This window comes from Castanea sativa, chromosome 1 (genome assembly GCF_040712315.1).
Source record: "Castanea sativa cultivar Marrone di Chiusa Pesio chromosome 1, ASM4071231v1".
Classification (NCBI taxonomy): domain Eukaryota; kingdom Viridiplantae; phylum Streptophyta; class Magnoliopsida; order Fagales; family Fagaceae; genus Castanea; species Castanea sativa.
Genome location: NC_134013.1, coordinates 73,005,835 through 73,033,485, shown reverse-complemented (window position 1 = coordinate 73,033,485; position 27,651 = coordinate 73,005,835). Strand labels below are relative to the sequence as shown.

The 27,651-nt window shown below is 33.9% G+C and overlaps 3 protein-coding genes across 4 annotated transcripts; all 3 read left to right on the top strand.

Moving 5' to 3' along the window:
• The first annotated feature begins 37 nt into the window (after nucleotides 1–37).
• Nucleotides 38–7,596, top strand: LOC142621899 (defective in cullin neddylation protein AAR3). Its single transcript, XM_075795272.1, has 9 exons — nucleotides 38–319; nucleotides 1,647–1,779; nucleotides 3,503–3,551; nucleotides 3,753–3,828; nucleotides 3,996–4,078; nucleotides 4,396–4,492; nucleotides 5,785–5,830; nucleotides 6,855–6,943; nucleotides 7,058–7,596. The coding sequence occupies exons 1-9, from the start codon at nucleotides 262–264 to the stop codon at nucleotides 7,393–7,395; spliced, it is 969 nt and encodes a 322-aa protein (XP_075651387.1). The 5' UTR covers nucleotides 38–261; the 3' UTR covers nucleotides 7,396–7,596.
• A 3,121-nt stretch (nucleotides 7,597–10,717) lies between these two features.
• Nucleotides 10,718–13,991, top strand: LOC142621718 (uncharacterized). 2 transcript variants are annotated; one of them, XM_075795068.1, is made up of 4 exons: nucleotides 10,718–11,642; nucleotides 11,997–12,383; nucleotides 13,037–13,257; nucleotides 13,478–13,991. In XM_075795068.1, exons 1-4 carry the CDS (start codon nucleotides 10,877–10,879, stop codon nucleotides 13,724–13,726), a joined length of 1,623 nt encoding a protein of 540 aa, XP_075651183.1. In that variant the 5' UTR covers nucleotides 10,718–10,876; the 3' UTR covers nucleotides 13,727–13,991. The 2 variants fall into 2 exon arrangements, with proteins under 2 accessions (XP_075651183.1, XP_075651182.1); XM_075795067.1 differs by having other exon boundaries at nucleotides 10,721–11,642; nucleotides 13,475–13,989.
• A 3,199-nt stretch (nucleotides 13,992–17,190) lies between these two features.
• Nucleotides 17,191–25,746, top strand: LOC142611794 (granule-bound starch synthase 2, chloroplastic/amyloplastic). The gene is made up of 8 exons (XM_075783940.1): nucleotides 17,191–17,774; nucleotides 19,420–19,969; nucleotides 20,989–21,053; nucleotides 21,278–21,355; nucleotides 21,450–21,560; nucleotides 22,114–22,158; nucleotides 22,880–23,053; nucleotides 24,522–25,746. The coding sequence occupies exons 1-8, from the start codon at nucleotides 17,445–17,447 to the stop codon at nucleotides 25,476–25,478; spliced, it is 2,310 nt and encodes a 769-aa protein (XP_075640055.1). The 5' UTR covers nucleotides 17,191–17,444; the 3' UTR covers nucleotides 25,479–25,746.
• The last annotated feature ends 1,905 nt before the right edge of the window (nucleotides 25,747–27,651 follow it).

The window sequence follows — 27,651 nt, the reverse complement described above, 5'->3', positions numbered from 1 at the left end:
TAGTGAAAAGGAAAAGAACAAAATTTTAAAAAACTCCGGAAGTGTCCAAAAATTTCTCGAAGAGTTTTGCGTATGATTGCACTGTCTGACACATCCAAAAAACCAGAGAGAGAGAGAGAGAGAGAGAGAGAGAGAGATAGAGTCTCTCTTGTCTAGGCTCTATCCAATTCTTCTCCACTTCCTTGTAGGGTTTCTCTCTTCTTCAATCTCACCCACAAAAGCGCTATAGCTTACCGGAGGAGCTCCAAACCACTTGGCTCCATGGATCCCTCCGGGTCGACCCAGTTCGATATCTGCGAGATTTACAGGCAATATTGTGGTAATTTCGAATTTCCTCACCTTCTTTCAATTTTTTTCACTGCCAATTTGATTGTTAAAAGCAATAAAATTTCAAATTTTCTTGCTAAAGATTCGGTTTTTACTTTATTTTTTTAGCTGGGTTGGTTTTGATGCCCTGTTTGGTTGCTGGGAAAACCTGGGAATTTGGTTTTCTGGACTTTATAATTAAGATTCTCAATTGGGTTTCTATTGTTTTCTTTCAAGCTGAGGTTTTGATGGTTGGAACTTGGAAAGGAAAGGAAAATTCAGTTTTGGGTTTTAAATTTTTGATTAATTAATTTTTTCTTTGGGATTCAATTAGAGGTAATTCTGAGCTCAGCTCAGCTGTGATCAATATATATTTTTGGTCTGTTTTAAGGTGTTATTATGTGAAAAGTGAAAGCTAATGCAATATGATTCATGGGATTCAGTAATGTTGCATTTTGCTATTCTTTCTTTACATTCTGTTGGTAGGAAATATGAAATTGGTAATGTATAAGCTTGTTGAGCTATTAGTTTTTATACAAAAATTGGGGTGGTTGTCAATCTTGTGTGCTTTCTTTGTGTTTCTTAATGGGTAAAGGTGCAGTCTTTTGCTAAATTCTGAACGTTCTATTATCTGAGCTAGTTTTTAACTGTATAAGAAAGAAGAACAAAAGAAATGTGCTTTTCGTTTTTGGAGGGTTCAAATCCCTCTTTTTCTGTATCTTTCACCTAATTCACTAACCTTATTGACTCTTTTGTATAAATTTAAATAAAAATAGATAACATTATTCCAAGAGTTTGACGTTTCATTGATTTTGATATTACAGAGAATGAAAATCTCCCTACTTATCCATGATTTATGAGTGAAAAAAAAAAAAAAAACCTTGGACATTTTTATGTAGTCTGGTGGTCGTTTTTGCGTAGGTGTGAGGAAAAAATGAATAAAGGATTTAGAGGTTAATTTTACATATTGAGAAGCCTATAAAAAAAAAAAAATTATTTTGCTAAAAAAAAAAGGGAAGAAAATTAAAGAGCATAAGATTTTATTGCATTTGATTTGAAAATTGGGTTCAGAGATTGATTGCACATGTTGAGACGCTTTTCTGGAACTACATATGTTGTCTTTTATGGTATTATATGATGCTTCCAAAACTTTCTTTTTACATGGGCATCTAGTTTTCCAAACTTTCTGTGATGCCAATTTAGTTCAACTTGTTTTTTTCTTTGGTTACCTAAGATATTTGTGTGGGGTTTATGTTCATTCATTTACTTTTAATATGTTTTATACAAATTAATAGTCTAAATTGATGGTTGTCATTTGGTTGATTTGTGAACTTTTGCAGATATTACATCAGGAAATGTATATGTTAATGGGAATGAGGGCTACAAACAAGATGATGAATCACAACCGGCTAAAATTTCAAGAGACACATTGACCCAGCTCTTAAAATTGGTGCAGTCAAGGGTTCACACAAGGTATAAATCTCTATAAGCTGCACACTCGGCCTTTTGAAACTTGAAGTTCTCTTAGGAAGTTGGTGTTAGATGCTAGTTTAGATTAATTTGTGGCTATATTGACATGCATGTGCACAAAGTACTTGATTTTCCTATAATATTTTTCAGCCTTGCTTGAGCAAGCTGTGGGCATAACTTGCAGTTTTAAATGACATAGAATTTTATGGTGTGAACTAACTGTTCAGTCATTTTCCAAAATCAACATTGAATCCTAGATATAGTTTCAATTTTTGGAGGTGAACTAATTGAAATATTTTCTTGGTAAATATGAAAAGAGAGAGAATTCATTGAGTTTCTTCAGGGGATTAAACAACAATAATTGTATAAACATGATATATTTTCATAATGCCATACCCATGAACTTTACTAAGGAAAAAAAAGGGTTTGGAGAATTGAAATAGCATGCATGCTTGATGAAGTACATATGACTTCTGCAGCAGAGAGACAGAGGAGTGAGCATACGAACATATTTTAGTTTTAAGCATAATTCTTTACCAAAAGGACTGAATTTAGGGTTATTCAACATATAGACATAGTTGTTTTAAGGAGAGACAAAGGCATTGACAATAAGTGATGCTGGGGTCTGTGGTATTTTGCCCCCAAAAGTCATTCATTCAACTGCAATTTTGTATATATAATTAGATTTCCATCCTTTTTAATATAGAGATTGAAATATCAGAAGACAAGTCCTAAGATTTTGAATCTAGCTCTAATGGCACCTCATTTGTTTGTGAGAGTAAGGTAAAGGGTAAGGTCATCGGTTTGAGACTCATGGGGTGTGTGTAACTTACCAATAAAAAAAAGGATGAATATTTCACTTTTTGTGTGAGTAGGTGGGGGGTGGGAAGCTGGGTGTGTATTTTGGAAAGGATGTAACTATCAAAGGAATTGTTTTTATCGAAAAATTAATTTAGGAATCTACAGGAGCTTAAAATTTTTAAATGCATTACAAAAATAAGCTTAAAATGGGTTTCTTTTAGGTGTGTATATATATAATTGTTTTTATTGAAAAATAAATCTAGGAACCTACAGGAGCTTAAAAATTTAATATCCATTACACAAATACACTTAAAATGAATTTCTTTTATATATATATATATATATATATATATATATATATATAATAACAATAATAATAATTCAATTGCCTGGTCTTCTTTATGGTTCTCTCATAAAGGAGACCAGGTAATGCCATTGAGCTACAAGGCTCTTGGCAATTGTGGTAATGAAATAGTAGTAATAGAACTAAAAAGAGCATATCCAAAATAGATTTTTTTGTGATAAGTTTTAGATAGGGTTTGGAAGCTAAAAGAATCTACCTGGAGATTGCTGGATGTGTAACATAATTATTTACTTTGGCAAGTTTTCTTGTCATCTACCTTGCTGTTTGTGATTATGTTTTTTAGTGAACGTTCTTTCTTTTCTCCCTGTGGAGGAGTCAGCTTAATTAGCCAATTGGTTGAGTTGTGCTGTGACCTGATCTACTTTACTTGCAGTTTAAATTATACAAGTTACACACACAGATGCTTCCCTTTACCTGTGCTGGTTGTTATCTGCGCATTGTATTTATCACTCATCATTATGTGTGGCTAATAACTAAATTCTATAAATTTATAATGGCACATCATTGAGTGCTTTTCTGTTGTTCTCAGTTATTGAAAAAATATAGTGTTTATGTTGACAGGATTATTTTTGATGAACTTTCCAAGCTCATGTCAAAGCTAGACTTGGCGGTGAGAAGTAATTTCTTTTTTGAAGTTTTTCAACTGTTTTTGATTTCCATTGTTTAATGATGTTATTTTTTTCAATAAGCATTTTCATCTTGTATTAAATGCTTTCAAATTTATTTACTTTTAGAATGTTCGATGTGTCTTCTATTTTTGTGATGGGTACGCTGTGATTCTACCTTGACTTTTTTTTAATTAATAATGTAGGTAGACTTTTCTGAATTTTCCCGCTTCTATGACTTTGTTTTCTTAATTTGCCGTGAAAATGGTCAAAAGAACATCAGTAAGTTTTCTTCTTCCTTTGTTCAATGTAATTATTTTTGTTGATTTCCTACAGTATTGAACTGGATATCTATTGGGAAAAGAGCATGCAAATTACATGAGTTACAGATTGTTGTGATGAAATTTCTTGTCTTGTTTACTTTTTTTTCTTGACTGAATCATTTGCAGCTGTAAGCAAGGCAGTCACTGCATGGAAATTAGTCCTAGCAGGGAGATTTCGACTGCTGAATCAATGGTGCGACTTTGTTGAGGTAATCAAATGCAAATGTTTAATGTTTGCCATGCTTTGTTTCTTGTACAGATTGGATGTCTCAAAAATACCCAGCATCATATAATCAGAAATAATGGCTAGGTTTAGGTAATTTCCAATCCAACAGGAATATTGGTATGAAATTATACTCATTGTTGAGTACCAGGGAAATGCTGTGTCAGACTGCATGCTAAATTCTATAACCCTCGAAATGGGGCATATTTTGGGACTAAGGCTTGGTTATTGTTGTTGTTGTAAAGTAAAAATTATCATCTTTTGTGCATTTCTGTTGAAATTAATCCATTGAATTCCTTCTAGAAAAATCAACGACACAACATCTCTGAGGATACTTGGCAGCAAGTTTTAGCTTTCAGCCGGTGTGTACACGAAAATCTGGAAGGGTATGATCCTGAAGGTACTAATACTCACCAGATCTTTATTTGGACATTAAGATGTGGTCGGTTGAATCATACATTCTATTTAACCTTTCATCATTTTTTATGTGTAAATCTTATTGTACTTAATAATCATTATTGTGTTGTGAGTTCTATTTCCTGCTGGCAAAGCTCCATCTATTCATGCTTTCTCTTTGATAACATGCTGCTTAAATTAGTTAAGCTCAAAAAGGAAAAAAGGTGTGTGACAAGTCCTTCCAGGTTGTAAAAAGGTTGTTGAAGGAAGTAAACAGATGCAAGCTTCTCAAACTCTGAGGACTCCTTGAGTCTTTTAATATGGGGATCTTATTGTGTTTTTTGGTGTACTTTTATTTAAGAGTTTTGGTCATTCATCCTTTTGTTTTGTAACCCACTATTTTCATATGATCTCATGAACTTGTTATGCAAATTCTGGAAGTTCAGATTGTCTGGAAAGTCAAGGTTAATTATAGATTTTCAAACTTGCTAGAATCAATTTTGTAACTTCCTGTTGCTTTTCAAGATTACTGCATCTGATCTCGACCATAATGGTTGTAAAGTGCTACTACTAAGTTGCACAGACTTGAACTTGATCAAAAGAATAACATGTTTGGATTGAAATATTGAAGTGTTATCAGAAAATAATGCCAAGGAAGAGGCACTGGCCAAGCAAAACTGTGAATTTTAAATCTTAAAAAGTTCCTTCTTCCCTCTGCTGTTGCTCTGGACTAGGAGTAGGAGCTTGGGTTGGGCATGCTTTTGATTCTCTTGTTTGTTGTTCATGAAGCCAAGTTATGGAAATACTTTTTCCTTTCCTGCCATTGGTTCAATCAATTTTCAAAATTAATGTTTGAAGTTCCTTGTGCGGGTAGGGCTATTTCTTGGTCAGATACCATTATAGATGAATACCAATGGTAGTCATCATTTCATTTGTGCCATTGCATGTAGACCATGGTCGATTTCTTTCCCTGCCCTCAGAGTATCTTCTCTTCTGTAATCTCGGATGTGAATTCAGTATTGACTGGTTTTCCATTGGAAACTTAGAATACCTGGGTGTTTGTGGAATATCAAGGACTGGAGCATGATCATTATGGCATATCCCAGTTGATGTTTTAAACCCAATAATTAGGAGGTTGTCTGTAACATTATAAATAATCTTAAATGTACTTAAGCCTCCTGTTTGTTTATGTTTTGCTTTATTTTCATGGCACAGGTTCCCAGAGCTATCTCTGTGAAAGTAATGATAGATACTACTATCGAATTAACTAAAGTAATGCTTAAATTTTGTTTGCAGGTGCTTGGCCTGTTCTAATAGATGACTTTGTTGAGCATATGTACAGGTTTGATTCTATACCTTCAACAATGCATCATGGAATTTTTGATATTCCTTTGGTTACAATTACTTTGTTTTGTTTGTTTGAATTTTCTTTTTTCTTTTTTCTTTTTTTTAGTATTTTCCCCCTGTGGATCTGATTATGCCAAATAACAAATGTTTGCTGTATTTTCATTTCTAGTTTGTCTTTGAAATGTTGCCTCACTAACTTTCCAAGGCTTCTCCTACAACTTGAATGCATCTCAATTATAAAACAACAATCAAACCTTAGTCCCAAAACTTTGGGTTGGCTATGGATCGTCAATAGAATTATTTTTTGGTTCCCTCAACTTAAATCAATTCAATTTTCCTCACTAGAGTAATAATCGCTCTCTTCTACACATGACCAAACCATCTCAAGTGATTGTTCATCCTTTTGTCAACATGGAGATGAAAATGAAAAAGGAAAAGGTCCAAGGGGGCCAGTTTCAATGTATTCTTTTATCATTATGAGAAAAATTTCAGTTCCTCAAAGAAAAAACCGGGAACCATACATATTTTGGAGAAATTAGTTCATGTGAGTGGTCTGCCTCAAGTTTTAGTTATTTGAGTATGTGCATTCTTTAATTTTGTGCTGATGAGCTCTAGGTCAAATGGCGCCTCCTCTATAAAAACGGTTAGGGGTGAAGTTGTGGCTTCAAATCTATGGGGGGTGTGTGTTACCTTCAAATGAAACGATCTATTTTTATTTTAATTATATTTTGGGAGCTCACTTACAAATGGAAAAGCAAGCTACCAGTGGAGTTCATTGTAGATACGTGGACTTTGGTTTAATGTGTCAGTGATGTGGCTAAGGCTTGGAGTTCCTGGTACTGGACCATTATATTAGATAGGCTCTTCCACTTCATTATAAGAGTTGTGCCAGGAATATATGCACAAAAAAAGCAGAAAAACTTTTGATATTTAATTATGATTGACTAATGCTGCACTTTCTCCCTTTGCTAATTTGGCATCTCAGAGATTTAATGACTAATGTATCTTTTGTTGTGCAGGGTATCGGGAACTAATGATAATGCTAACTTCTTCTGTAACTGTGGTAGTTCAGAATCCCAGTCATCCGTATTTGAGGAACCTCTTCCTGGTATGTCAATCCATTGCAAAAACATATAGGTTGATTTTAATTGTTCACTGAAATAGAGGCTTGTATGCAACAGAATATGAGTTTTGGTCCAACAATTTGGTGGTTTTGTCACAGGATTGAAAGATTTTCCTGGTTTGAAGAGGAAGGTACTTGAGGACCTTCAACAGGATGAAATGAGGTCCTCATCCACCTTCCCCCACTATACAGACCTGGATCCTGCTTTGAGTTTTAAGAGAATCAGGCTGACTGCTCCCAGACCGGCAAACTGGGAGGATAATCCACCAGGTAATAGTACAGATGATTGCATGGAAATCACGAGACATAATAGTCCATTGTGCTCTTCCAAGTCTCCATGTGCGGTTGAAGGTTGTTTGTCAAAGGGCTTTGCAGGGCTTCTTTCAACACGCGTCTGTTTGCAGTTTGATCAGGAAAGAAGAGTTTCCTTCACATAGAGCTCCCAGCTGAGTCAAACTAAAGGAAAATTTCCATTACGAGTTGAAATGAGTGGATGTATTTGTCTGGCTTCTGGTTATAATAATGTATTTCAAGCAGCTTATGTTTTCGTGGGGTCTTATTGTTTGTTGTTGAACGTTAATTTATCTTATTTTTCGATTGATAGTCAATAAAAGGGTAATGTTTCTTTTGTCCTTCAATAGTTAGTTATTTCACATATTGAATCATAAATGATTTTGATTGTTTATAGTTGATTATGGTGCAATTTTTGAAGTTGGTTCAGCTAAAACAGAGTCACACCTCACATACTCTTTTGGTTTAGGAACGTACATGATAACAAGTGCGATAGTTGGAACATTACTTGAAAAACATCTATCCTTTTGTCCATGCTTCCCATCCTTCCAGTTTTAAGTCTCCAACTTTCCTCTCAATGCATTTTTCCTCCAACTAGAAAAAAGCTCAGGATACCAATCACAATCAGAGACATTACCTAATGATAAACAGTGACACACCTGCCCGTTAGTCGGAATATTGTGCCCCTAAGCCATAAGGCTTGGGGAAGTTGGTAAAAAAAAATGATAAACAGAGAGTCGACTAGTAACCATGTAGGATTTCTATATATGATGTTTTCAATTAAGGGTGTGCATGAATAGGGTTGAGGGGGTTAAAAAAACCCAACCCAACACAGGGTTACAACTCAACCCACATAAATCGGGTTAGGTTGGATTGAACTCATGGATTTGACAGTTTTTATATATTTATTACTACTATTATTATTAACTTGAGTAGGAAAAATATATATCCCACCTGCCACTTGAGTTTTTTTTTTTTTTTGGAGAGAGTTTCAACCTATGGCTTTTGCTCCTGATGAGCGCTCTTTGTCATCAGATTAAGACACCAATCAGTTTTTGGTGTAGGCGGGGATTGAATCCCAAATTTTTTACCAGTTGAGCTAATTGGAACCCACCACCAGCTACTTGAGTTGATAAATAAAATATTCATAAACTAGTATTCTAACTTAGTTATAAACAAAACGTATCAAATTGAGTTGATAAACAAAATATACATGAACTAGTATTCCAAGTCAGTTATAAACAAATAAGAGCGAAATGGGAGAGTGAGAGTGGGAGGTAGCAGAGAGAGAAATAAGATTGTTAGGGTTTGCAAGGTAATTGAGTTTTAGATAGGAAGAGCCGAATATGAAAAAACATTATTAATGATATAATATATTTCTAAATATATATAATTTAAATTTTAAATATATAGGTGGATCGGGTTAGGTGAGTTTGTGATTGCTATGACCCACACCCAACCCGACCCACTATTAAAAAAATTTCATAACCCAACCCAACCCAACCCGCCAACCACTAAAAACCGATCCAACTTGGTGGGTCGAGTCGGGTCAGGTCGGTTTTGACGGGTTGGTGGGTTGGCTGCACGCCTGCACACCCCTATTTTCAATCAACCTCTCCTTTTTTAAAAGTTTTTTTTTTACAGGATATAAATTCTACTATAATTTAATCTAAGTGTATATACATGTCAAACTTACTTTTGGAGACTTGAATCTCGCCCCTTACCCCCCACATCCCCACAAACATTTACCAAAGGTATGCGGTGTTAAACTCCTTTCCTATTGTAATTGGAACTAGGCTTTCCATGTAAATGTACAAGTTATAAGTTTACAAATCCACCATTCTTCAAAATAACTCCTAAGAGATGAAATTGAATAGGGTTCATTGTTAATTGTTTAGTACAACTCCTGTCAATATAATGCTCCTTCATCATCCATATTTCCAACCATATCTCCAGCGTGATAAATATAAGAACTATATGGTTAGCATTCATATCATTGGATGTGTGCAATCAAATTGAAGGGTAAATTTTGGTTGGTTCATCTTAAATTTTTTTTTTTTTTGCCAATGGTTCATCCAGAAAACAATGTGAGAGCTTGAGCAAAAGCCACATTTATATAACATAAATTAAATGCAGTTTTGTTTTTCTTTTTTCTTTTTTTTTTTTTATAGGGAAAAATGCAGTTTTGTTAAACTAATACATTTGAAAATATCAATAAATCTGTTACAATTAAATGTTTCAATGGTTATCACTTATCTGTCAATAACAATCTCCACATCAGGGGATATAGCACACCTAAAAGTTGACACTTTCAAATTATAATCCACTTAAATTGCTAGAATCGAAATGAGAAATATTGAAAGTTCCAATATTTGGCAACTGATTTGCTAAATGAGGAGGAACATGACATGAAATTTAGAGAGCCCACTGCACCCACTTCTCCATATAATATTGCTCTCTACATAATAATAGCAATATAATATCTGAGAGCCACAGGATGAACTATGAAGTTTGGAAACTCCTATTTTGCTTCACATGACATAAAAAAGAACTAGTTAAGAGACGTCCATGCTTACGTAAAGTCACATTTTTGGTTTTTATTTTTTTATTTTTTATTTTTATAAAATTTAATGAGGTTAGGTGAGATAGAAAAGTAATTGACTTGCTTCATGATTATCCTTTTGAGTATGAGAAAAGAACAAGCACTTACGTCCCCCAACTTATGAGTCATGACGTAGCACCATCCAAAAATTATGTATTGGTCCCGGCCGGTTGTTTGCCATTGCTTTTTTCATAATTGCAAAAATTTGTTCACCCGTCTTCAGTATTGGTAAAACTCAAACTTTCATGTACTTTATTAACAACTAAGGAAATCATTAAAGAAAGATCATCATTTATATCCCTCATATTTTCCCAAATTGGTTAATAACAGTAAACAATAAAACAACTCCTTCCTAACATTATTTTAGGACAATCCATGTACAGCTTGTTCCTGAAATTTTGGGGAGAGCCCAAGTTGATATCACTTGCCATGCAGAATATAATCAAGGTCTGATTCGATATGCCAATAGCCTTGTGGCTCAATAGTATTTATGGTTATTCTTGTGAGAACTTAGACTAGAATCCCCACTTCCGAACTCGTTGTAAGCCAAAAGAAAAAAAATCGATATCATTCTAATTAATGATGATAATCAAGTTTTGTACAAATATATTAATTTTCAAATCCACTAGAGAATTCTGACCAAAGAAAAAAAAATGTATTAGTGAATGACTTTGGAGTTGGATAGGATCCGAGTAAGCATGGGAGTATAAAATTGTTAAAATATCAACGAAAAGATTAGTCATGAAATTTAAAAGGTATATTCTAAGTCAAGTTTTGTTTTTCTTGATAGAAAAGTGAAAAGATTATAAAACTATTATTCTCTCATGTGACCTACTAACGGCTATTGTTAGTTTATTGGATAACAAATTTCCAAAGATTATCTTTCCTGGATGTTTCATCGATAACAACTCCTCAAACTTATATATAGAATCAAGGAATCATACCAATAGGTCCAATACACACTACCTTTAGGACTAGACATTTCCAAATGAGTAGGTAGAACTCATGAAGAAGTTAGTCTGATAATGGCTTTTCTTATATCCTGTTGGTTCATTATTGAATCTGTAATCATCCCAGATGGATTTCGAAAATGGTTTTGCTTGAGTTTTTTTATCAATCCCTTTGTTCTTTTTATTTGCCAGATCTTCCTGTGGCTCCAATTGCTAAGGGAATGGCTTTTATTAATAGTCATTCTTCCTCTTATAACTTCTTTTCTTGGTTTATGTAATTTTATACTTTCTAGAAGTGGTCTCTCTGACTTTTTCCCATTCACTAGATTGAACACTGCAGAAGTAGCAGAAGAGGATGAGTATTTTGAAACTCTACAGGGTTTCAGTCAAAATCAAAATTTTGATTCATATATGTGTTCCAGCCTTGCAACTACACCGTGCAAGCTGACAATATACAACATTCAGATGTACAAATTAGAAGTAAAGAATGACTATGAAGATTCAATTCTTCATGTGGATGAAAGATCAGAAGAAACAATGTTTGATCCCGATGAAGATACAAGTATCAATGAGCATTTGTCATCCATTTGTAGCTTCAATTTATCAGTGGAAGAAGTAAATTCTAGTGACTGTATGAGTTCCTCTTCTAGCTCTGATTTACCAGCCACATATTTAGACATGAATGAGCATTGGTCATCAAATTGTGACTCCAATTCCCCAGTCATAGCAAGAGAAGTAACTAATGGACGTGACAAGGAAGAATCTGATACATTTTACAAAAATTACGCTGAAAGAATGAGATGGTTTGACATACTGAATTACGACAGAACATGTGGAATAAGTAGGTTTTCATTCATCATATTATATGTCATGTCACAGCAAAATTTTTCATGTTCATTCATCAAATTAACATGCAACATCTTCTATGCCATGTCATTTGCACATCATAACATACCAATGGTATAGTCAAGGACAATTTGTACACTAGAACCCTAGAGCACATGAAACAATTTAAGCAGTTCATGTATAAACAGGGGGAGCGTTGTGGGATTAGGTGTTTATTCAATTGTTAATTTAGAAATAAAGAAGATGTTCATGTTCACAAACTGCATCTTAACTAAATAAATATTTTAGTACTATATATATGTTGCTAGAAGTGATTATTTTCTTGACTTTGTATACATGGTTATGTTAGATACAATCTTGAACAAGCAATTGGAATCACCTAACTCATTAGAAAGAATTGAGCAAGTGGATTTCTCAGTCTCGCATATCCCATGTAGCACAAAGGCCAGAAAAAGGCTGTTAAGAAGCCTAGAAAGTGACTTTGAAATGGTTTATGTGGCTCAGTCATGCTTGTCCTGGGAAGCTCTCCATCATCAATACAAAAAAGTGAAGTCTTATGCAAGTTCTAGCTCTCAAAATTGCATCTTGCACTCCAATGTGGCAGGAGAATTCCAAAAGTTTTTAGTACTGCTAGAGAGATTCATGGAAGATGAAAGGTGTGGAGGGAAAAGGGTTTGCAATTATGTTCAAGGGAGATTTTCTCTCAAAAGTCTTCTCCAAGTTCCAGAGGTTTTAGGTATCTTTTGATTTTCTCTATCTTTCCATCCTAAACTAGATGTGCATCATGTTAACGCAGCAAATAGGCTTATTTTAAGCATGTAGTCTAATTTCAAAACTTCATGTGATCAAGTATTAAACTTATTGGTGTTTATCCACCGGACCAACGACAAAAATCCATCGTTTTTTTTTGAAAACTAAATAAATGAGTTCTTTAATCTCTAAGATTTGTTCTTTTGCTATGAAACTTTAATCACTAAGTTTTGTTCCTTTGCTAAGAAGGGTATCTACAATATATGTCCCAATAGACCGAGATCTTAAAAGATTACTTTCTTTTTGAATAAACATGATGTGAACATGGAACTCTAATATTGTTTGAGAGCAAATCCAGTCTATGTTATTGTTTAGAACCTCGTCATCTTGCCCAGTGTGCACTCAATTTTTTTTTAAATATATTTTTTGTTGAAAAACAGAACAATGCATACAATTATTTTAACTCATTGCATTTTAAAATTGCTCTTTCCAAATTGGCTATTATATATTTATCCGCACATTTAAAAAATAAAAAGAACTAATCATTAACTTTTACAAGACATCAATGGATATATTTGTTAGTCTCTCTCTCTCTCTCTCTCATTTTGTCTTATATGAATATCATTATGGTTCTTCAAGGCTTTTTAGATGTGGTAAAGGAAGAAGTGAAGGCGGAAACCTTGAATATAAAAGAAGTGTTGAAGGTCATAGAGCAATGCATACAGGCTTTTTGGGAGTTTTTGGAAACAGACAATAGGAAGTCTTGGTGGAAATTCAGCTGCTCATTAGGGATTAATCCACCTGTGGAAGACCCAAGAAGTTTGCATCTATTAGCTGATCTCACTAAGAGACTTCAAAAGGTACAATTCAAGTAATGTTTATTCATATAGCTTTAATGCATTCATGTCAGATTAAGAGATTTTGTTCTCTAATAAGTCTGGGAGCATTTAAATTCAGGTTCTCCACATAAGGGAGACTAGATAATGTTATTGGGCAACAAGACTCTTTACGATATTTCTTTTCTAAGTATTGCTACAAATTTAGTGGAACTAACCAAAATTGTTAATTTTTTCAAAGAAGGAACTGTGGTTGAAACATTTACAAGGAAAGAAGAGATGTTGGTTCAAGAAAGTAGTGAACCCTCCCAAAGAGTCACAAAAAATGGAGATTTTGTGTACAATGATAGATATGAAGCTTGTGTCAAGGGTGCTCCAAATGCCTCTGGTTACCACTTCCCAACTCCAGTGGTGCAAAGAGAAGATTGACAACATAGAGTTCAAAGAAGGGATAATTATAAGGGCTTGCACTGGTCCCTTGTTTCCATCTTGATTATTTGCTGTAAATGAAATCCAACTTAGTTTTAGGAGTTAATTTGCTGCAAACTATCGTTCAGTAATTTTTTTATTTTTTTTATCATATAAAAATCTCGAATATAACGTGAAATCAAAGACAAAGAAAGTATATAATGGACAACCAAGAGCAAACTTATGGAATTTCACATTTATGGCTTTTGAAATTATTTTGAGATGTATTATGATGACATTTGTTCTCCTAATGTAATCTAATGTAAAGAAACAATCTTCTCAAAGTAATAATAATAATAATAATAATAATAATAATAATATAAAGAAACAAGATTATTTCCATGAAAAGAGTTAGGTAATGCCATTGAACTACAAGTTTCTTAATGATAAACCTTTTCACTATGCCTTCTATAAATTGGTACACAAAATATATTGTTTGAGGAAGAAAAGATTTTAATTACTATAACGCAAAGTTCCGCTATTATAGGAGTTCAAGTAATAACTTAGCGGTAATGACATTATTTATTGTGCTCTATGTTTAAGGTTCAAACTCCTGCCTCCCTCCTCCACTATCTACCTATCTAGAAAATTGTATTTAAAAAAATATATATATTTCACTTTTGTAAAGCTATTAGTGATGTTAGCTCACAAAAGGATTCTGAGTATTTAAACTTCTGCTCGAATGAATTCTATTTGTTATCAATTAAGAATTCTGTGATACTAGAACTTAGTGAAATGAACGACTTAAAACTTGAGATGAATAAAAGAGAATTTCTTGTGTTGAAGAAAGTTTCGGCTGAGAGGTCATTAAAGGCTGGGCTAAAGTTTATGAAATATGTGATCCTATGCATGATTAGCTGCAATTCTATGGGCATTACAAATTGCAGAGGCAGGGCAGCCCCAGACATTTTGTGGCCTAAGGCGAAAACTAAAAATTAGGCATTTTTTATACCTATATATTAATTAAATTAATGTTTATTTAATATTTTTATATTATAATATTATTCATTTAGAATATATTTTTCTTGCCTTTTGAGATGCAAATTGACTAATTAAATTTTTGTATTCAAGTTCTTCTAACATCTCATTTTCAATCGATAATAATAAAGCTCTTAATAAATCTACTAATAAATCTCTTAATTTTGTGTCAATATTTTTCCAATTACCTGGATTATAAATATTTGAAGGAATATCATTCAACATGTCATTATTATTTTCATTTTCTTCTAGTTAAACATCATTATGGTGAACTTGTTCATTTGTGACATTTTCATCATTATTTTCATTTTCTTCTAAATTATTTTGAAGTTCATTATCATGATTTGTTGTATTGCAAAATTAAACATCATTGTTATCTTGCAATTGTATAATTTCATTATCTTTTAACTCTTTTTGGTGAATTTCTTGCTCATTTGTGATATTTTCGTCTAAATTTTGTGTTATATTTTGTTTATTACTAATAACAAATTTATCTATTTTCACTATCATTTTTTTTTTCATTGTATACAATATGACTAACATTATTTATAAGCCAATAAAACACATCATAGAACCCCACAGTAGTATTCAGGTGATGGGCTCATTAGACATTAGCCTAGGGATGATGTAAAATTTGAGGTCTCAACCTTGATCCATCATATTATCGGAATACTATGATGTGTCCTGGGTATAAAGGAAAAAAAAGAGATTAAACTACTCATCGAATTTTTACTATATATATATATATATAGAATATTTGAATTTGATAATTACGAGAAGAGATATGATAATTACAAATTTTTGATGCATCTTAAATAATAACACAAAGAGAAGGAGAAAAGAATATCAAAATGGTCTATCATAAACAATAAAAAGTTTTGAAGGGAAAATGCTCTTGAGAAATACAAGTAGGCCTATTTGGTAAGGTAATTCAAACAACAGTTTTCAGTATTTAAATAGTGAGAACTGCGAGTCAAAAAAAAAAAAACAAAGCGTTTGGTAAGAGTTTTTTTTTTTTAGGAGTGTTTTTGTTACACTTCTTATTTTAGGATGTTTAAACACCGAATTTAAAAAACTCCTGTTTCCAATTTTCAAATTCAAATAACATTGTTAACTATAGATCCCACTTATTAGACTACATGTTATCACTTAAAAAAAAAAAAACATACACGCACATACCAAACACACAATTATGCTTTTTCACTTTTGACAAGACGTTATTAGAAATATAGTAACAAACAATTTTTTTGCATTATGAGCTCTTTATACATGTTTTCATATCACTTTGTAAACTAAAATTTGTACATTATATTGAACAATAATCCTTAAACAGTTTTACTAAACAACCTCGAATCTTTGTGAATTTTTTTTTCTTTTTTTGATCCTTCTGACCCTACACTTTTTAAATTCATGGAAAATGACTTTGTGGAAAAGTATTTTTATTTTAAAAGTAATAACACTATTTCAATAACACCAATAGTATTGGCAGGACAATTTTTCCAAATGTTTTTTTTTTTATGATAAAAAGGGGGAGAAAAGACTCAATAAATTTGGGAAAAAAAAAATCTTTTTATCAATTTTTTTCTTTTTCTGAGTTGAAGTTGATGGGCCTTTTTGTTTAATCGATGTACAACAAAAATATTCGGATAATTGATTAAAATATAAGTACATGTATTTCTGAGTCTAGTTCAACTGGTAAAATCTCTAATAATTAAATAAGAGATCTGAGTTGCTTATAAAAAATTTACAAGTTGTAACAAATTTTATATATAAAAAAATTATGTGAAGATTAAGATCAAACACAGAAAGGCTGTCAAAATCAGTGACCTGGCCGGAGAGGTCTCCACGTTTTAAATTCACACAAGTGAAATCAGAAACAAAGAAGCCACTATTACAATTCAATTAAACAATTTGGTGGTTAAAAATTTCTAATTTCTCCCCCAAAAGAAAAAAAAAAAAATAGAAAACTTCTAATTTCTAATTTTTTTTCAAGGCCTCGAAGCCTCAAAATAGCTGGCCCCACAAAAAAATTTACAAGTTATAACAATTTTTATATTAAAATTTATATATAAAAAATTATGTAAAGATTAAGATCAAACACAGAAAAGCTGTCAAAATCAGTGACCTGGCCGGAGGGTCTCCACGTTTTAAATTCACACAAGTGAAAGAAGAAACAAAGAAGTCAGTATTACAATTCAATTAAACAATTTGGTGGTTAAAAAAATTTCTAATTTCTCCCCCAAAAAAATTTTTAATTTCTAGGCCTCGAAGCTTCAAAATAGCTGGCCCCACAAATCCACGTTCTGGGCAGAGACAGTTCCATTCTAGAAACGATGTGTGGCAGAGCTGATAGCATCAACTATGCGACAAAGTTTAATAAAACTGTTCTAAATGGTTCCCAAAATCTCAGCGAATTTGAGCCGCAAAAAACCCCTCCATGATTCCTTATTCTATGGGACCCAATCCAACAACCCTTCGAAATGATTTTCCTGTTCCTTTCTTTGTCCTACTGACACATGTTCTTAGCTCTTCAATCATTCTCATCAGCTTCACTAGCTTTCTCTTCTATTACTTATAGATTTCGATCATTGTCCACTTGAGGGAAACTTGTACTACTCTCAGTTCCCAAATCCGCAACTGGGTTTTGTTCCTCTCTCAGTTTCCTCAACTGGGTCTGCCTCGTTTTCCACTAAATCTTCACTACCTCGTTGTTGATCGCATGAGCTTTAGCTAGTTTTCTCAGAGGCCAAACGTCGAACAGTTGAATGGCATCAGCCGGGTCACTTCCTTTCACCATTGAGACGAAGTCTGAGAGCCCTGTGCTTCTTCACAGTGTAAATCATCGCACACCCAGGTCCTCTTTTTTCGTGTACCGCCCCAGAAAGCCGCTTGATTATGCTGGTTTCTCTTTGAGCTGTGATAGACTGATATGTGGAAGCGGTAGAGGACAGCAATGGAGACTTACGCTTCCGAAGGTGAAAGCCAAGGGCTTTGCGGAAAGTGAGGATGATAGCAATGAAGTGGACGATGCTCTTCAGGCCACAATCGAAAAGAGCAAAAAGGTTCTTGCTATGCAAAGGGACCTACTTCAACAGGTATAGAGATTGATTGTTTATCTTGCTTTAAGTTTTTGATTCTGGGATTTTAGTCTCTTTTGGTATTGAGGTTGATTTTGTATTTACAAAATGGGTTATATACTTATATATTACGCTCAATAAAAGGGCTTTTAGCCTTTTAGGGTCTTACTGTGCCACATGACATTTGGTTCAGATTTTGCATACACTGTTCTTGTTTTGGGAAAGTAAAAAAGCAACATTTGCTTTTAAAAGCTTTTGTGCTAATGTATGGGTCTATAAATAATTAAATTGAGTTCCAAAAAGATTATAAAAGTTAGTCACTAGTCAAGTAAGTTAGTGGATCACTCTTCTGGTATAGGATCCAATTATCTGCACTTGCATTATTGCAGACTTGAAGCGGTCATTTCATTAAGTTGTTGTCTTGGGGTGTTGTGGTATTGCCTCAACTGTTCGGACAAAATCTGCCCCTCATTTTATTTTTTGAACTTCTGAGAATTATAGTTGTTTAACTCGTGTCTGTAGTTACCTTTTCAAAGCCAATTCATTCGTCCTTTTGCTGCTAGAAGAAACCTTTGGGAGAACTTTTAACTTATCAAAAAAAGAATTTGGGAGAACTTTAAATCACGAATACCAATGCATTTTGAAAATCATTTAGAGAAAGCATGTTGTTAGAAACATGCTCTTACATTGTATAAGAAATTGTTGAAACTCTAAATGCTCTTCTTAGTCTTCTAAGAGTTTTATTTATATTTATTTTGGGATCAATACGAAATAAGTTCTTTGTTGAAAAAGAAAGAGGCCAGGGCCCAAGTATACATGGATTATACTAAGGACACTCAAAGGAAAAGAAAGCAAAAAGAAATTAAGCAAAATACAAACTCTGCAGAAATGCTAGTATGTCTAAGTCTACACCAGCAACAGAGGAATAAACATGCTCCCACTCAAAAAGGGATTGCACAGCTGGATTTGAGTTGAATAATCAATCATTCTTGTCCTTCAAAATTACGCAGATTCCTTTCCCTTCAAACAGTCCACATCAAGCATGAGGGAGCAGGCCCCCCAAATACCAGAATACATCATCTTACCACGCAGCCAATTCCAACTAGAAATTATATCTGGTACTCGCCTAGGCATCACAACTGATTCCCATCATAGTCCAAATTCCGTAACATTTTAATTTAGAATTTATTCTTCTAAGATAAAATGTTTTGTATTAGTAAATATATGCAAGATATAACCTTAGATCCCCAACTACCTATCTCTCTCTCTCTCTCACAGAAAAAAGGGCAATTGTTGGAATGTTTTACAATAGCAAAAAGTACGTGTATACATTCAAAGGTATGAAATACTTTGGAAAAACTTGCTCTTAGTACGTGTGAAGTTTCCTAATGCTAGGAGGTTAGTCAAAATGGTATTGGTTTCAACTTTCAAGTTGCATGTATGCAAACTTATATGTATTGGCTGATATTCATCACATTTGGCATTATTTGAAACCATTACAACAACTGTAGGAGTTGTAACTCTTAGCTACATATGGGATTTGTACGCATGATCTTACCTGGATTTATACTATCCGTTTCAAATGGTGCTTCCTCTAGTCCCTGCTAATTATTACAATTTTTAGTATCTAAAAAATTGAATGCTCCAATGCAACTACTTTCAGATTGCTGAAAGAAGGAATCTGGTTTCATCTATAAAAGATAGTATTATAAATCAAGAGGATGACAAAGTTTCTTATGAAGGAAGGGGAAACTCTTCTCCAAATCCGGATCTTGCTTCAGCTAGTGATAAATCTGTTGATGACCATAATAGTGGCATTCCTTCCAACAACTATGCCCGTTTGACTGTAGACGAGGAGCTGGAAACGCTACCTTCAGATATTAGTAGAGATTTTAATGAAGTTAAGAAGGAATCTGAAGAAGTGGCACCTCTAAGAAAAACATCCTCTGATGTTGACTCCACCAATCATTTAAAAGAAACTAATTCAGAAAAAGTTTGGTCAGATGGGCTGCCTTCCTTTCTTTCTAGTCCCTCTGAAAGTTCCAGCATAATAGATGAAAAGCATGAAATTTTCAACAAAACAAGTTTAGCAGAGGTGGATGGTGAAGCAAATGATCCAGCAATTGAAGAAGTCAAACCCCCTCCTTTAGCTGGGGCCAATGTTATGAATGTTATATTGGTAGCAGCAGAATGTGCTCCATGGTCTAAAACAGGTATTGTGCAAAGATCTTCCTAGCCAGATTGTTTATTGAGAAAAGTTTCTCTGGGTTCTGTTGAACATTACAAATAATCTTTTGAAATGGTTATCCAAAGAACAAATGAATTGAAAAAAAAAATCTAATTGGATATTTTTTCAGAAACCCTTTTGCACAATTCTTAACTAATCTATTGTTCATATCTATATCTTAATAGACAGACAAAGTGTCATTTTTGTATTCATGAAGTTTTCATGTAATTGTATATTATAATTGTATTTCTTGTTTCAAAAAATTGAAATAGATGTGGATTAGATATTAGAAATATACAAGCATAGTTAGAAACCGTAGATCAGCCTGTTGATGGAATTGGTTAATGAGTGGCTTGATTAATTTGTCATTAAGCGTCTCTTACTGGGAATTTATTTCCGTCATTAAGTGTCTCTTAATGGGAAATTTATTATGCTGATTACTCAGGGCTAACTTGTTAGTCTTTGAATTCATTTTAGTAGTTAATGCAGCCTAAATTTTGAATGAGGTAACATATATTTCCACAGATTTTTGCTAATATGTTATTGTCATGCATTGTTATGCATGACATGTAATGTGTTATTTGATTATTTGTAATATAAATTATTGATCATTGCCTGGTTTAAGTGATCGAACAATCAGTCTATCTATTTTTACCTGGTCACCCAGCCTCTCTTACAGGTCGATCTGGGGCCAAATAACATTAATATAATAGGTTTGGTTACTGGATAGGTGTCACATGCTGGAACTCATCCATTTTATAAGTTGAAAACTTGAAATTGACTTGAATAGATTGTTTCTTACTGATGCAAGTCCAAGTCCCCTAGTTCTCTTGTTACATTATCAGCTTTGTAATGAGCCTCATTTAATTGCACATTTGGTTTTTTTTTTTTTTGGTGGGGGGGGGGGGGAGCGGGGGCATTTCCATAATGAAAACTTCTCTCTCACTGTGTCTTTTTGTAAACCTTTAGTATGTGCCCCAAAGGCTGATTTATGAGTTCTCATAGGTGGGCTTGGAGATGTTGCTGGTGCTTTGCCAAAGGCTTTGGCTCGGCGTGGACATCGTGTTATGGTAAATTGGTTATTCCTTTTAAATAGTTAACTGAAAATGGGAGTACTGCATTGCAGTCAACTGAAGACTCTGATTTGCAACTTGAAATAAATATCCCACTTTCTTTTTCCTTAATTTCCTCAATAGTAAACAAGGCCATTAAAAACCCATGAGTTTATTGGTTTGATTGCAAATGCATGAGTTGTACCATATATTTTTTCTTTTGTTGTTTCTTTTTTGCTTAGGTAGTAGCACCTCGGTATGGGAATTATGTTGAACCCCAAGATACAGGAGTTCGGAAGAGGTATGTGGTGGATGGCCAGGTATGCACCAGCTGAAATGTTGAGCTGAAATTTATTTCCTATTAGAGTGACAAAATTATTTTTGTCATGGTGCAACAAATTTTTGAGCTTGCAGGATATAGAAGTATGTTACTTCCAGGCCTATATCGATGGTGTGGACTTTGTTTTCATTGAAAGTTCTCTGTTTCGCCATTTGGAACATAATATATATGGAGGAAATCATGCGGTATGATATTGTTCTTATAGTTTTGCTTCAATTATTCTTAGGGGGATGGTGAATTGGTGATCATAGTTCAGTGATGGGCTAATTAGACTTCGAATAATCTATATTAGATGGTTTGTACTTTTTACTTCCTTACTTCCATATTGTTATATAGATTTGTCATCCAACTCTACAACCAAACTTGTGTTTATGATCTCATAAAAAAGGTTCTTGTATTTCTTTCTTTAACACGATAGAGTGTGCCCCTGGATTACTTGATACATGGTTCTAATGGGTGGGGTCATGTATCCGCAATTTAATCCCCAGGGGTGGGTCCAAAAGGGCCCTGTCTGTCTGGTGAGTGTGCCAGGCCTAGTGCAATAGTTACCTTATTTGAAATTTACATTACACAATATGTATGCAATTTTAATGTGTGAATTTCAATCTGGTGCATACATAATTTACTCTCTCTCTCTCTCTCTCTCTCTCTATATATATATATATATATATATATATATATATATTATCATTTATAAAATTATGAGTTCTAATTGTGTCTGGTTTTCCCACATTGCAGGATATTTTAAAACGCATGATACTATTTTGCAAGGCAGCTGTTGAGGTATAGTTTCAGTCCTTTCAGACAAACCCTCAAATGAATGATTTATGGAATTTTTTAATTCCGCATTAAGTTGCGTGAATTCTAGCTTGTTGAACTCATTGCATAGCATATCTTAATTATGCACTGCCCCTCTCCCCCACTTGTAATTACAAAAAAAAAAAAAAAAAAAACTCATTATGCACATAATAGAGATACCTATAAGCACCAGATGTTATTTCAGAAAATTAAATTATTCTATGTTCACACTACCATCCACATCACATTGGAAGCAAAAAAAACAAAATTTTCAACTTATCATATCTATAATATTTGTCTTGCGATGGGTCTATTATCTGCTCGGTTTTGCCATGTCAAACTGATTTGATATGGCAGTTAGACTCAATATCTGCATGTGTTGGGGATAATTGCTAGAAACTACAGTGCTACCCTGTTGCAGTCATTCACACCGTGGGTACTCTGTTGTAAGCAACATATATGCTCTTCATGACAGAATTCTTGCAATTTTCTATTTTACATCATAATTACGTAGAATGTTGTTTATAATGTTGGGTCAAAGATAAAATATGGATAATTGACATAAACACTACCAAAAGTGAATGCTAATGCATTTCTCTTGCAAACGAGGGTGGCTTTATTTATATGTCAATAGCCAGCCTGTTAGAGTTGCGTTCTGGTAGAAAGTTGTCTGTTTGTATAAAGTAGAAATTTTGGTGATTATCAGGTCCCTTGGGTTGTTCCATGTGGTGGTGTTTGCTATGGAGATGGAAATTTGGTTTTCATTGCCAATGACTGGCATACAGCATTGTTGCCAGTGTATCTGAAGGCATACTATCGGGATAATGGTTTAATGCACTACACAAGGTCCGTCCTTGTAATTCATAACATAGCTCACCAGGTTTGTTCTCTGTTCGATTCAATATAATTCGTTTGGTGTAATTACCCTATACAATTTTTGTACTTTGAAGAAAGCTGAAAACTTTTTATTTTTTAATTTTTTTTTATAGTATTTAGATTGAACAGTTTGACCTTATTGTCCATACAACACATTTTAATTGTTAGTTGATGACTTGGAATGTCAACAATTTGCTTTCGGTGGTTTTCACAAATCCAAATTTTTTTTTTTTTGTTGTTGGTAATCACTGAGGCCACATTGCCTGAAATGGCACTTATTTATGCCAAAGTATTTGTAAGTTGTGGAAAAATGTCCAGCCCTTGAAAAATCTGCTTGACTAAAATTCAATTTAACATTGAGTAGTGAAATCAAGAAATTAACAAAAGAACCAAAAAAAAAAAAAAAAGAAAAGAAAAGAAAAGGTTTTAGACAGCTAGTTGCTATTGGGTGGATATGGCACATGGTATGGACATCAGGCTTTATCAACTTCCCTTGGTTTGTACCTTCATATACAACATTTTAGTCTAGGAACTTGCATTTATCTGTTTCAAAATAGTTTTTAATGCTTGTATGTTCTACTTCAATAGCGGTTATTGGAAATACTACCTTGATAAAAATGCATTATGTTTTTTGAGCAGACAGGCCAAATCATAAGTTGTATTCCTTCAATATGGCTAATGATTAAGTTTCAAATGACTTCAATACCCTTAAAATTGTGTAATAGCAGATCGTATCATTGCTGATGTATATATTAGACAATAGTTGTCCAGATTATCACTTATAAAAAAAAAATAGTTGTCCAGATTATTGTATACTTGAGCCAAGGACCACTACATGTTTCCCCTTGAAACATAGGCTGTAGAACAGTTGAATGCTTGGCTAATCTTGTTAGAGCTATTCAGAATCCCATTGAAAAAGAAATATCTCATGACATTTAGTGAAAGGGTAAAAACTTAAGTACAGTTTCCTAAGTGCAGTACATTAGGTTCTCCAATAAAATTCAAACACATAGCTACAATGAATTATGAATTTAATTGTCCTTGGAAAAGATAACATTGTTTTGTACTTTATTGGTCAATGCAGTCATGTGTTGGAATTTAATCAGGAAACCTAATGTATTGCTCATAAGGAACTATACTTAAGGTTTATACTTAGTGAAAAATTAAGGAAGTTTAGTCATCTTATATAAGTTGAGCCATTATGTCTAAATCAACTTATGACTAAATCAAGAGTCAAAAGTTGATCTCATAGAGTGGGTAGATTGCAGACAATGGAGCCAAAGTACTTATTAAAATAGAAAGGTGACTCAATATTTTGCGTCCTCAAGCTGCGTCCTTGTGATATTACTGATAAATGTGTAGTATTCTTATACCCGTATTGTAAGCTTTGAACATATTTCTAATACCCATATTACACTTTATAGATGGTAAATTGGAACTAATTACCAATTTGAATTGTGTGTTTTATCTAGGGTCGGGGCCCTGTTGCTGATTTCACCTATCTCGGTCTTCCAGAACACTACTTGGACCTTTTTAGATTGTATGATCCTGTAGGAGGTGATCACTTAAATATCTTTGCAGCTGGTTTAAAGACAGCAGACCGTGTGATTACCGTTAGTCATGGATATGCCTGGGAGCTTAAAACTTCTGAAGGCGGTTGGGGTTTGCATGGGATCATAAATGAAAACGACTGGAAATTGAGGGGCATTGTGAATGGAATTGACGTGAAAGATTGGAACCCACAATATGATGTTTTCTTGACATCAGATGGTTACACAAACTACTCTCTTGAAACACTTAAGACTGGAAAGCCTCAGTGCAAGGCAGCCTTACAGAAGGAGCTTGGTCTGCCCATTCGTGAGGATGTCCCTGTGATCGGTTTCATTGGGAGACTGGATCATCAGAAAGGTGTTGATCTAATAGCTGAGGCAATTCCATGGATGATGGGTCAGGACGTGCAACTAATCATGTTGGGCACTGGCAGACCTGACCTGGAGCAGATGCTCAGGCAGTTTGAAAACCAACACCAAGGAAAAATCAGGGGCTGGGTTGGTTTTTCTGTTAAGACAGCACACCGTATAACTGCTGGCGCAGACATTTTGCTCATGCCGTCAAGATTTGAGCCTTGTGGACTGAACCAATTATATGCTATGAGCTATGGGACAGTTCCAGTTGTGCATGCTGTTGGTGGACTGAGAGATACTGTGCAACCTTTCAATCCATTTGATGAGTCAGGGCTTGGGTGGACATTTGATAGCGCTGAAGCAAATAAGCTAATACATGCATTAGGAAACTGCTTATTAACTTACCGAGAGTACAAGCAAAGTTGGGAAGGACTCCAGAGACGAGGGATGATGCAAGACCTAAGTTGGGACAATGCTGCTCAAAATTATGAGGAGGTGCTTGTTGCTGCCAAGTACCAATGGTAAATCTTTTGTGTGTGATATGTACAAATTTTAACTTCTTGCAAGCTCAATCAAAGTAGGCTCATATATTTGGGGTTCATCAATGCTGGAGCAATTTCATTGCCAAAGTTTCTTAGGGAAAGAAACTGTGAAAGTTTGAGGGTAAATATTATTGGAAGATAGTACCGATTTTGAGAAGGATATTGAAACATTTATATGGGCCAATTAACTTTTTATTTTGTACTTTTGAGTACAATTATGGGTAACTAATGGAAGTCGGATTCAATGCTTATTTTTTCTTCCTGCGTAAGATTAGATGAATAACATTTTGGCTCTTGTTTTGTTTAATTCAGGATTAGTAAACTTGTTCTTATGTTACTTTTACTATTGCCTTTGTGTAGCTTGTTGCAGTCAGATTTTATTTATTCATATTCTTACTTAAACGGGCTAGACCTGCTTCTCAATGCTTTGCCGTAAAATGGATTGGAAATTAGGAGTGTACATGATTCGGTGCAGCCGGTTTTGGGAGAGGTTCTTGGGCCGCACCGTATGGATTTCTTAAAAATGGAACCACTGCTGCATCACTTGGATTGGAATTTCGACTCTGTCAACAACCATTTTTGTCAGTGCAATGATCGGATTCTGACATTTTTTTTTCTTCTATTTGTTGAGAGCTAATATGGGGACTTGAGGGCCCCTGGCCAACACGGGGAAGGAATGTGATTGTGAGATACATCATACATCCCAAAGAGTGGAATTTCACAGCCCATTAGGGAAGTTCATGAGCAGAGGCATTGAAATCCCTCTTGACGCCCCTAAAGTTAAACTCACATATGTGAAAGGATTTCGCCAAAATCTTTATATCATCTAATCTCATGAAGGTACTGCTTCTCCTTTTTATTTTATTTTATTTTGAAGTATATATTATGGGAGGTTTCCTTGTACCCTCGTTAAGGAGACTTGAAAGAGTTTAGTTAAAAAGAAAAAAAGGAGGAGGTTAAGGAGGTTTCAAACGTATCTATATATGCATTAGGAACTAGTAAATGTTTATAAATAAATTCCCTCTAAACCAAAAGCTGCTTGACTCCCTATAAATAGCAAATTGATTGCAATATGCACTAGGAACTAGTAAAAGTTAATAACAATTTCCCTTTAAACCAAGGTGGCTTGACTTCCTATAAATAGCAAATTGATTGCATTATAAAATGTAATTTTAAAAAGCATTCGTTAACTGGGCTAAAAAAAAAGGAAAAATAAACTATTTTATATTATTCACCAAGATTTGAGTTTTTTTTTTTTTTTTTGAGAAAGATTTGAGTAAATTAATTCCAAAGATTCTAGGGAAAAGAAGTGATACGTTGTTTACCTACGTGAGTAATGAGATGTTTCAAGAGACATCTTTGGGCCCACAAGGCCACAACTCATCCTTTGTGTACTGAAGAAATTGCTGTTATCAATGATTGTTGCATTGGAATAGACTATTCGGTACTTACCATATGTTATATATGTTATTCGAGTGATTGATGAACAAGTCTAGTGTTGGAAGGATTTAGACCAAGAAATTAAAAGGCTCGGACTATCAAGACTGTGCTCAATTCTTAAAATTTTGGGGGGGATGAGTTAGTTCTTATAAAAAATCACGAGTCACGACGTATGATTAGTATTGTATGACCCTCGGACATAATTACTTAGAAGTCATCGTAAATATGGACGGTACAATTATATTCAAATTATCAGTTATACAAAGACACTAGTTTTTCTAAATGAAAGGCATGTGCTTGAGGGACAAGACAATTTAAAAATTATAATGACAATTGATCATTTCTTGGAGCATACGAAGTCCAACTCAACAATATGCTAACTAATTTCTTTTTGTTAAGTTTTTGTTATTGTACATAGCCTACAAATCAAACAAATGGCTTATTAGTATTGGGTTGGATGATTTTTCTGAAATTACTGTGAAGGTAGGGATTTTTTTGTTATATTTCAAGTTATTACTTTAGTTTTTCTTCAATTTATTATATAACTAATTGGTAACTCGTGTAATGTACAGAATGTTATTATATGTATCTGATACATGTATTTATTATCTCACATTGGAATGAATCTCACACTTGTGAGGCTGATCTTTACTGGAGAGAGCAGTTGCATGCATTAGATACATTATAAATTTTCTTGTAATGTACAAAAAAATTTT

Bases quoted from the DNA above. Each gene is read 5' to 3' on its own strand.
- LOC142621899 (XM_075795272.1), top strand. From the start codon at position 262: ATGGATCCCTCCGGGTCGACCCAGTTCGATATCTGCGAGATTTACAGG. The intron at 5,831-6,854 runs GTTTGATTCTAT...TTTGTTGTGCAG, and splicing joins TTTGTTGAGCATATGTACAG to GGTATCGGGAACTAATGATA. The intron at 6,944-7,057 runs GTATGTCAATCC...GTTTTGTCACAG, and splicing joins ATTTGAGGAACCTCTTCCTG to GATTGAAAGATTTTCCTGGT.
- LOC142611794 (XM_075783940.1), top strand. From the start codon at position 17,445: ATGGCATCAGCCGGGTCACTTCCTTTCACCATTGAGACGAAGTCTGAG. The intron at 21,054-21,277 runs GTAAATTGGTTA...TTTTTTGCTTAG, and splicing joins GGCGTGGACATCGTGTTATG to GTAGTAGCACCTCGGTATGG. The intron at 22,159-22,879 runs GTATAGTTTCAG...GGTGATTATCAG, and splicing joins TTTGCAAGGCAGCTGTTGAG to GTCCCTTGGGTTGTTCCATG.
- LOC142621718 (XM_075795067.1), top strand. From the start codon at position 10,877: ATGGCTTTTCTTATATCCTGTTGGTTCATTATTGAATCTGTAATCATC. The intron at 11,643-11,996 runs GTAGGTTTTCAT...TGGTTATGTTAG, and splicing joins CGACAGAACATGTGGAATAA to ATACAATCTTGAACAAGCAA. The intron at 12,384-13,036 runs GTATCTTTTGAT...TGGTTCTTCAAG, and splicing joins CCAAGTTCCAGAGGTTTTAG to GCTTTTTAGATGTGGTAAAG.